The 10,172-nt window shown below is 35.5% G+C and overlaps 1 protein-coding gene across 4 annotated transcripts in view; it reads left to right on the plus strand.

The window, feature by feature from the left end:
- The window catches only part of CPEB3 (cytoplasmic polyadenylation element binding protein 3), a 78,525-nt gene extending 68,781 nt beyond the window's left edge, over positions 1-9,744 (plus strand). For all 4 annotated transcript variants that reach the window (XM_059851656.1, XM_059851655.1, XM_059851659.1 and 1 more), the window contains exons 8-10: positions 218-332; positions 2,909-3,090; positions 5,997-9,744. In XM_059851656.1, coding sequence (XP_059707639.1) covers positions 218-332; positions 2,909-3,090; positions 5,997-6,224 — 525 coding nt within the window. In that variant the 3' untranslated portion in view covers positions 6,225-9,744. The remainder of the gene's footprint in view (positions 1-217; positions 333-2,908; positions 3,091-5,996) is intronic.
- Positions 9,745-10,172: the final 428 nt, after the last annotated feature.

The raw sequence follows: 10,172 nt of genomic DNA on the forward strand, positions 1-10,172 counted from the left end.
AACTCAAGCCTGGCCTCTAGAGGTGATAAATGAGTTGTCCCCCTTCTTTCAGATACTTAGATAAGATACGTTCTCAAATTGTCTTGGTTCTTATAAAAACAACTTACTGCTTTTGAGAAGTTCAAATTTTGTTTTTAATTACAGGAAGATTTGGCATGCTTTTCTTAATTTTAATTAAGTGGCCAAGTTCCTCTGCTAAAAATGATCCTTAATACAGGTGCAAATTCGACCTTGGAACCTAAGTGACAGTGACTTTGTGATGGATGGGTCTCAGCCTTTGGATCCAAGAAAAACAATCTTTGTTGGAGGAGTTCCACGGCCTCTCCGAGCTGGTGAGTAGAAGGAAAATGTAGGACATGAAGCAGATTAAGTAGAAAAGATGAGGAAAGATAAATAGCATCTGTAAAAGATTGGAAAATGGATTCTGTGCTTTCCAAAGATCACAGCTTGCTTTCTAAAAAGGAGTATCTTCCTGTTTACAAAATGCCAACAGTGAATATTTTTTATCTTTTAAACAGGTTACTAATTAGGATTGCCAGTAGAAAGAGTTTTCCCCAACTTTGCGTAATATCCTGGAACTTGGCTGATTTTTTGTAATGTAATTTTTTTTTAATTTGAACCCTGATTGTTTGCTGAGGTGCAGACTTTCCTTTTCCTTTGACTAGAAGACAAAGACCAGACTCTTCTCTCAGACCCTTTCCAAACCAATTTCAACCTCAGCCCTAGGATTTCTGTTTCTCTTTTATTCAACCTTAATTCTTCCATGGAGCTATGGACATGGCCTCTCAGCTACTGTCCCAAAAAAACATTTCTCCCAGCCCAGGTCTCTTGGTGGCCTCACATGGAAGAGCATTTTCAAGACTTATTCCTTATGTAACTTCCCTCTCTCAGTTTTTTTTTTTTCTTCACCCTTAGCTCTTTTTCTTCACTTTTACTTGCAGAGCCATAGACAAGACTCTTTAGCTTTTGGCCAGAGGAAAGATTTATCCCAGCCCAAGATTCCTGGCAGTCCTCATTTTGTTTTGAAGGCCCCATTTGAGCACTGCTCCCAATTGTAGCTCAACCCTGATTCCTTTCTTCTAAATTCTGACATTTTTGGTGAGCCAGTGACAAAGCCATGAAGCAATTTAAAATATTTCTCCTAGCCAGAACTTTTGGCAGCCCTCACTTCTGTTTATACTCCCTTTCCATCCTCACTCCAAGGGCAGCTGCATGGTTTGTCTTTATCATCCTCTCAACCCTAATCCTAATCCTGGGAAACTGTAGTAGACAAGGCCTCTCTGTCTGGAAGAAAGACTTTCCTTGTAGCCCTCAGTTTCCTTCAGCAGCCACTTTCCAGCCCACTGGAACTTCAGCTCCTCACTTTATATTTTGCCTAATCCTAAATCTTTTGGGAAGCTGTACCAACATCCCCCAGCTATTGCTGACAGTAAGATTTCTCTTATTCTGTTTCTTGGCAGCTTTCACTTTCTGCACCATCTTAAAATAAGGCCCAACTTCAAGGTGGTAATTATGTAAATAGTAACAATTAAACCTTAGCTCATTCTTAATGAGTGCCTTTATAAAATTGTATGCCATTTGGCCTGTCATAGATCACATTTGAAATGCATTACATTTGAAAACTGATGCCTAGGTAACTTCTCCAAAGCAGATAAACAGTTTCCATTTCTTCTTGTTTGCAGCTTTAAAGATCAGATACAGAAGTTTTCCTAAGATATTTGAACACTGCCTGGTTTCCTTACCCTGGAATCCTAAATATTCTTTCTCTGTTGGCAAGAGTAACTTAGTGGAGCTACTATTGTTATTGTGTTTGTGATGTTTATTCTGTACTGTCACTTTCTGAGATCACTACCCAAGGGATGATTCCAAATCATTAGAAAGCAGAAGAATCTATTAATCCCTACATTATGCTGGTAGTTTTTCCTTACTCCTTGGAGCAGAAGTATTACCTGGTTGGTAGAATTAGTCAGACATTGCTTTTGCAGTTTGCTTGTTGCAAATGGACAAGTTAGCATACAGTCTTCCCTGCACACAGATTTATACAAACACATACACCTAGTCAATTTACTGAGAATTTTGGGAGAACTGTGGGTATTTAAATGTTCAGTATTTGTGAGTTTACATTTTATTTTGGGTAGTTAAATGGTAACTTGCTATAGAAAGTGTTTTCATACATTAGCACAAGAAAATGGCTGACTTGGCAGGGTCTGTACAGGTCTCAGTTCCTGCATTGTCCACCTGACAAATTTCTTGGCCTGTGAGGTTTTACAGAGAGCTTGGCTCGGTGGCCATACAACCTTGCACAATTCACATGGCTCTTCCCTGCTTTCTTCAGCCTCTTTACTGCTTCCTTCTGTTCTTTCCCTTAACTTTCCTTCTGTATGTGTCCCAGCCGTGCACTCAACCTGTCTGATTTTATGAATATTTATAATTTCTTTAGAGTTATTGTTAATATCATAAAAGCAACAAACCATTTCAAAATTTCAAAAGTGAAACACATCTTTGATATCTTTTGAACTTTAGTACTTAGGGCAAAGTATCAGATTCTAAAACCAGGAATATCTCTAAGTGATCTTACATGTAAACTAGCATTAAAAAGCCTACCAAATACTAAGCTTTAATATGCAATATTGTAAGTTCTTGTTCATCCGATACCTATTTTAACAGCATAACTCTGTGTTTTTTTTCCCACCTCAGCCACATCAACTTTTTACAGATTCTGGTTTTTTTGCCTTTATATTTTATTATAATTCATGTAAGGTTGATTGAATCTGTGTTTCACTTTGGAATTTTAGACCTTGGAAGACACATCTGATAAGGCAAATGGTGCTTTTTTAAATGCAACAATCCAAATGCGACACCATGATTCATGCTAAATCTATTATATTTAACAATTGACTTCTTGCAGTTGAATTGGCAATGATTATGGACCGTTTATATGGAGGTGTCTGCTATGCTGGCATTGACACAGACCCAGAGCTGAAGTACCCAAAAGGTGCTGGCAGAGTGGCTTTCTCCAATCAGCAGAGCTATATTGCTGCTATCAGTGCTCGCTTTGTCCAGCTCCAACACAATGACATTGATAAACGGGTAAGTAAAACAGCATGGAGCACAATGCTTGTTACCAAACTGTACAGGAATTTTAAAAATCTTTATTAGAATTGTGTTGGAGAACATTAAGTTCTGTTCTTCAGATAACATTTGTCAATTTTTTAAAAGCTTTTTAAAGCATCTAAAGCAGAGTGAAAAAATACTTTAAACATCTTCAATAACTGTTTAGTGCTAAACCCAGGAAATAGTTGAGTGTAAGCTTGTTTGTCTTTGGTTCTCTTTTGAATTTTATAGGTCAAATTCCATAGCATTTCCTAGCTTCCTTCTCCTCCTTTAGATGTTTGCTCATTGTACATCAGTGCCTTTAAGTTTAATGACTACTTGTGTAGCTTCTGACAGTTTTGCTATTATTAGCATTTTCTGTCAGTGGTGTAGGTCTAGAGTTGAGGTCCTTAAAGCACAGGTTTATTGTAATTAAAACAGGTAATGCTGACCTCAAAAAGTCTTCTGAATTATTTAAGTAAAACCAAATGCCAAGAGATGCTTGACAGGCAGAAGGGTGAGAAATGAGATGATTTTTTCAGTCCATATGAAATCCCTAAAGGGCTTTTCAATTATGGAGTGAAGTTACAGTATTCACTGAAATTTGACTTGAACACATTAAAAGAAAGCATTACTTACTTTCCAGTTGGTTTTTTTTTCCATTAGACCTTCTATCTTCACCTCTTGATTACACATACAAACAACAGCCATGTTTTGAGGGCTCTGCATTTAGAATTATTCAAAAAGACACATGGCATGGATTGCTGCTATGTATTTTTCTGATAGCGATGGCTTGTTTTTTCCTTAATCCAGTGTAAATGGTTTCTTCAGAAGTCAGCTTAACAGGTACTAGGTGTGTCTGTTATGTGCAGTATGCATATAAATCTGCACAGCTGCAAAGTTTAAACTATTGTGACTTTGTCTTTACAAATCTGAATTGTACTTTTTGTCAGTTTCGAGGAGGTCATGGTGTTATAAGTCCCCAAGCAATTTGTGTATGGTGCTTTACACCATATTACATTAACTAAGACAAGGCTATTCCTAAACATTTCTTGTCCATTAGATTCTGAAAAATATTACAGAGAGATGGAGAAGATTACTTTTGGAGTCTTAATCACACATTGAACCCTTTGAGATTTATATATCAGCCACGCTTGCTAAAGGGTACTTTCTAAGCTTTAGGCTAAAACCACAGAAGGTCACTAGCTAGTAATTTTTTTCATCAGTCTGTTCTTTTTTTCATTTGGTGGACTGATAATTTAAGTTTATTTAATTATCTTTTATCTATTTTAAAAATAGATTTATGTGTGAGTTGGAAGAAGTATGAAGTCTCTTAACGAGTCCTTAAATTTTAATCTAATAGATTCAAATCTCTGAACTACACAGCCAACTTTTTAAGAATTATTTCACTAGTAACCAATACAAGAAAAGATGAGAGAGAGAGACAGAAAGAGACTGTATTTGAGACCTTCACAATTCATGCTTGGGAAATGTGAGTAGGTGGGGATCTAGAGCCGTGCTGGACATTGGACCTGCTTTCTTCCAATTTCATTTGAGACAGTGCTGTTTTATTTTACATGATGCTTCTAATTTTAGTGATATGGCATCTGATATGCAAAATGGCAGTTACTCAGACTTGTTCCATGCAATACTAGTAGCAGGGTGTAATTAAAAAAAATAGATTGGCAGCCCAAGCTGTTCCTTAGGCAAGAAATACAACTCACTATAGAAGCTTTGCTTCAAAGGAGTAATATTTATTGAAGTGTGATCAGGATAAGCTGAAGTAAATTCAGCATAAAGCTTTTTTGTAGAATGTTTCTTGTCTTTCAGCTTAACACCTCATTCTATGTTTCTTTAAATCTCTGTGTATTTAAGTGTTGTTACTAGACTCAGGTTTTCCTCGCAATATATAAATTTTGCCGGACTAGCACTTGCACAGTTACAGCAAAATTATTTACAATAAATATATACTTCAATTTTTCTGTCTTTTCTAGTGCACTTGAGTGTGCTTAAACCACTTTATAAATAGCATCAGAAAGCCATAAGAATTAGACATGCATGAACTCATGATTTCCCTGTAATGAATGAACACTCGATTTAAATGTGTAGGCACAATTCATAGGAACATATTCAACGTCTGTAATAGCATTATTGCAAGTGCCCAATCAGTCCTGCTGTGTTTGGCACAAATGCTTTAAGAACAAAAGGCATATCAGTTGTTTACAAATGAGTTAGGACTAAAGTCAGCAGCTCTCCAGACTGTTTGTAATTGATGGCAAGGCCCTAGTTGGAACTACAAGGAAATTTTATTGCACTTCAAGAGCGAAAAATCTTTAGATAGTGATTTTTGCCAACAAAATTTAGAGTATTTAATACAAGTGCATTTAAGTTTGTTTAATCTGAATCTCTTGTTAGTCTGGTCCTGCATTTTGCAAATCATGAAAAAACAAAGAGACAAAAAAATCTTCTGAGGAAAAAATCTTCTGAGACTCACTAGACCTCTGAAGTTTAGAAATATAATTTTGTTTGTTATAAGTTTTCTTCCTAAATGCTGCTCTCATGGCCTGCTCCTGTTGTTACTTTATTCGGATTCCTGAGCTTTCTTAGTGGAAGATCCTTGGAGATTTTTACTGTACTTCCCTCTTAGTACTTTCCCAGACCCAACTTTTTCAAGGAATGTTGAATACTTACGAAAGTACACCCTTCTTTCTTGAGATTTTTCTGACAGGTAAAGCTCGTGAAAAATGAGCTTTATGAAAATTTAACTGCCAACCTCTTGGATTATTCCTGCATCAGCTGAAACCCTTCAGTAGAGACAGAAAGGATTAAAATATTGGGATTTGTGTTGTTGCTTAGCAAAACTATGAAACATTCTTACAGTTGTTTTCTTGTCCCTGGTGCAGGTGGAAGTGAAGCCATATGTGCTGGATGATCAGATGTGTGACGAATGCCAGGGCACTCGCTGTGGTGGAAAATTTGCTCCATTCTTTTGTGCCAATGTTACCTGCTTGCAGTATTACTGTGAATACTGCTGGGCCAGCATACACTCTCGTGCTGGGCGGGAGTTCCACAAACCACTGGTAAAGGAGGGAGGTGACCGGCCCCGCCACGTCCCGTTCCGCTGGAGCTGAACCCCGGCCGCACCCAGCAAGAAGTACTGGAGTAAATAAAATTGAGTGAAAAGAGAGCGCTGCCTCAGGGCTTAGTGTTCTGGAAATCTGTGCATTCGTCCTCGACTTTAATGAAGATATGGGTCTTTTATTACTATTATTATTATTTACAGTCACATTACTGAACTCAGTGTCCAGTATAATACAAACCGGCAGAGTGTAACTGTACTGATTTTGCACTTTGATTCACACAAACATCTGCTTGGTACCTTAATTTCCTACACAAGACTTGTCACTAGTGACATTATGTAGACTGCCATTCTCATCAGTCTTCACTGGGCTGATGCGTATGTGATGAAGATTTTTTTATTGTAATTATAATTATTTTTATTTTTAAACTGGAGCATGCACTTATTTTCAGAAATTTAGACTTGCCCCTAGCAGATGACTTACCAAAGGTAATATTCACGAGTAGGTGGCAGATGTAGCAAAAACTTAAACAGATATTCAGCAATCATTAGTTTGGGTCATTTAGAATAGTAATAACCCTTAAAGAAAATAAGCCTTTAGTTGCTCTCGATTTTGACTTGTAAGGATGATACCTCATAAGCTGGATCAGACTTTTTTCTTTTATTTTGCTGAGGGTTTTTTTTTTGTTTGTTTGTTCTGTTTTGTTGGGGTTTTTTTTGTTTTGTTCTGTTAGGTCTTTTAGTGTTATGTAAATGTATGCTGCAATAGCTTTTGCTGCTATTAAAATGGTATTACTAATACCATAATACTCTATTCAGGCTAGGGTATCAATTAAAAATGAATATGTGATTAAAATAGTGATGGCTGCTGAAAGGAGATCAGTATAGCATACAGAAAAGCTTCCAAGGAAGGTCAATATTTTTTGACTGCATGTTTACTTAATCAGGTTGCTGCATGCAATAAATTTTATATATGTCTAATATAAAACCTGCCCACAATGCACAAATTATGAATCTACGTAGGCTACAAAATGCTCAGTAACAAAAACAAATTGATTACTGACTGGAGGAAGGCATGCCTCAGTAAATGTAATGCTTCTGAAATTAGGATCAGCCCATTACAGAATGACCTATATTACAACAAATATAAAAACTAGCTGTAGGATATTCTTAAAAAAAATTTGTGGATGGTAGATGAAGTACTTTGCGGTGCTCTGTTATATATCGTGCAATTTATTTTATATAGTAAAGTGATTATGTCTAGTACTGTGATCAAACTTAACTGTTAAAGCCTCTGTATCTGACATTAACACATTTTTGACAGTTCATAACAGGTACATAAACAGAAATGAGCTCTTAGTTACAATCTCTTTCCTAATGCTTGCATCATTTACGTAGCTGCAGACCTTGTCCAGAAAACCAAAGAGCTCATGCTGGCGTACATACACTACCGATTAGATAGTCTGTCAAACTACTAACCTAGGCACATTTAAGAAAGTTAGGAAACAAAGTGGTGCTAAAGAAATGTCTGCATATTAAAATAACATGAGATGTCTGCTCTGTGGATGTGGCGTTATCTCTCTAATCCCTGGATGTATCCTGTGAAGCTTGAATACAATTAAGACCTGCTAACACAGTGGACATTTTTTTAGCATGAACTATGGGGCTGCAGATAGCATATAAATATAAACACACTTGGTATACTAATGATTGTGAGAATGTGTACACTATTTTTTTTTTTCTTTTTCCTCCTTTGTTTTTGCAGTTCTGGGGACAATCTGACTGGATATGACACCGCATAGTAGATTTAAATGTTCTGGGTTTTGTTTGTTGTGATGTCCTTCTTTGTGTCTAATTTAGTAAGTTGGTTTTCCCAATGTTTAGTTGCAAGTATTGGCTTTGAAAGGATTTTTTCTGTTTTTGGAGAAAAAAAAAGAAAAAATAGTTTTTTACTGGTTTAAAATGCTTATTATAATTATCCCTTTTGAAGTTACTTCTGGGCGGTTTTGTGATATTGCTTTTCCCAGCCCAGGTGTCTTTCTGTTTTTTTTCATCTGTACAAGACATTTTGTTATGCACTACTTTTTGTATCTAGACAGTTTTCAACAGTTGGCTGATGATTTTTTTTAAAGAAAAAGGCATGCTTTCTGACTGACATGATCTTTTGCAATACCTCAATTTTGAAATATAGGAAAGAAAATGATATTTTCTAAGTAAGTTTATTCAGAAAAATATATATTAATTTAATTCTGCAAGAAAAATGATTTAACAGATGGGTAACTTTATTTTTTTCATGCTTATTTGAGTTTTTTTGAAAATGAAGAAGTTAGAGCTTTATAACTGTAATATTAAAGATCATAGCTAACCTACAGAAGTCTACCTAATTATGTGAAAGAAGTAAACCTTTTTGAAGAAATACCCCTCTTTCATGTAGAAAAATACTCCCAGAGAGAAAGAGAGCGAGAGCGAGAGAAGCTGGAAAATGTACAATATAGCATAATGTTGGATTAAATCTGAAACAAAATCATCATAAAGAACAGGTGTAAACACAAACTCCATTTGGTGCTGAAAGTTGTGAATAGAAGGTGAAAAAATATTTTCCCTTAATTTGTATATTTATAATCAAGTGTGATTATGCACGACTGACCAGAATTGTGAGAGTTCTTCTGTTTGTATTTTTTTAAAGAGAACTTTTTTTAGTTTATTAAATTATGACATGCTCCCTTTTGTTTTGTAAATGAATGTGCCCCTGAGTTGTTAATATGTTATATTAAAAGAGGGTCCTTCAAAAAAAGTTATTTTTTAAAATATGGAGTTCTGAACTGCAACTTGACTAAGAAGCCCCTGGGTACAACAGGTCCTATTGTGGCCTTTTCTGATGTGAGACTTGAACTAGTCGATTTTTTTGAAGGCTAACCTAACCTCGACTATTTGTTGTTATGTGCAATACTGTTTGTACTGTTTGTATAAAAAAAAAGAAAAATGAAAAGAAAAAAGGCATAAATCTTTATTGCAGATTTATTTTCATTGCAGACTTTAGACATTGTGATTCACTAAAATCATTTTTCTACTGTCAAATATGTACCTTTTCTTCATGCTGGTATTTTTTCAATAGTAATGTAGCCTTTGTACTGAGACAAATTTTCATTGTTATTTTTAGAAAGATTTTTTGCTAAGAAAAAAATTAAACATATTTACATATTTTTCATTTTTATTTCGTATTTTCTTTAAGGAGTGCTTTCTCAACCATTAATATAGTTGTTTCTGGGAGAGACTTTCATATCTGGTCAATGTCATTAATATTATTTTGTATTTTTACTTGGAATAAATTAATTTTATGATGCTGATTCTTTAAAAGTTTATTTTTTTCATTTTCAGTTATTTTTGAAGCTAAAATCTTTGTAATATTGTTACTAAAGTGTCTAGTTTTTTGAAATGCAAAGCTTTATGTATTAACTTGCTGATGTGGTTTACAATAGTGTGGCAATGATGAAAATGGTTGGTTATGTAAAGTGATTGGAAAATTGTAACAAAGAATTGGGCAATAAAATGACAGAATGAAGCAGAAAAAACGTGATATTTTGAAAAGCCTTTTCCTTTATCAAAATGATTTAGGGAGATAATAGGGATGTCACAGTACCAGTTCGCTGTCTAGATTTGTACACCACCAGTGTTGATGAAATACTATTGCCGTTATAAGGAACTAAATCTATTGAACAATGGGTTTTTGACCCTGCCCATTCAGCATAACTCTTCATTACTTTTCTTGTCATTAACTCAATAAACTCTCTCTTCAATAGCCTTAGAGTGAACCTCCTAAAATATACAATCTTCATTGTATTTTGCCACCGTGTTATTTATTTAACGAAATGGCCCCTTTCCTGTACAAGTCCTCTCTGCATGCGTTTCTCAGTGGCAGCGTGGAGCAGACTGTCGGTGCCCACAGCATTTCCTAACCCAGCCACCCCACGTGGGTGAGAGCTGCCAAGTTAATGAAAAC

This window comes from Haemorhous mexicanus, chromosome 7, assembly GCF_027477595.1.
Source record: "Haemorhous mexicanus isolate bHaeMex1 chromosome 7, bHaeMex1.pri, whole genome shotgun sequence".
NCBI classification, from domain to species: domain Eukaryota; kingdom Metazoa; phylum Chordata; class Aves; order Passeriformes; family Fringillidae; genus Haemorhous; species Haemorhous mexicanus.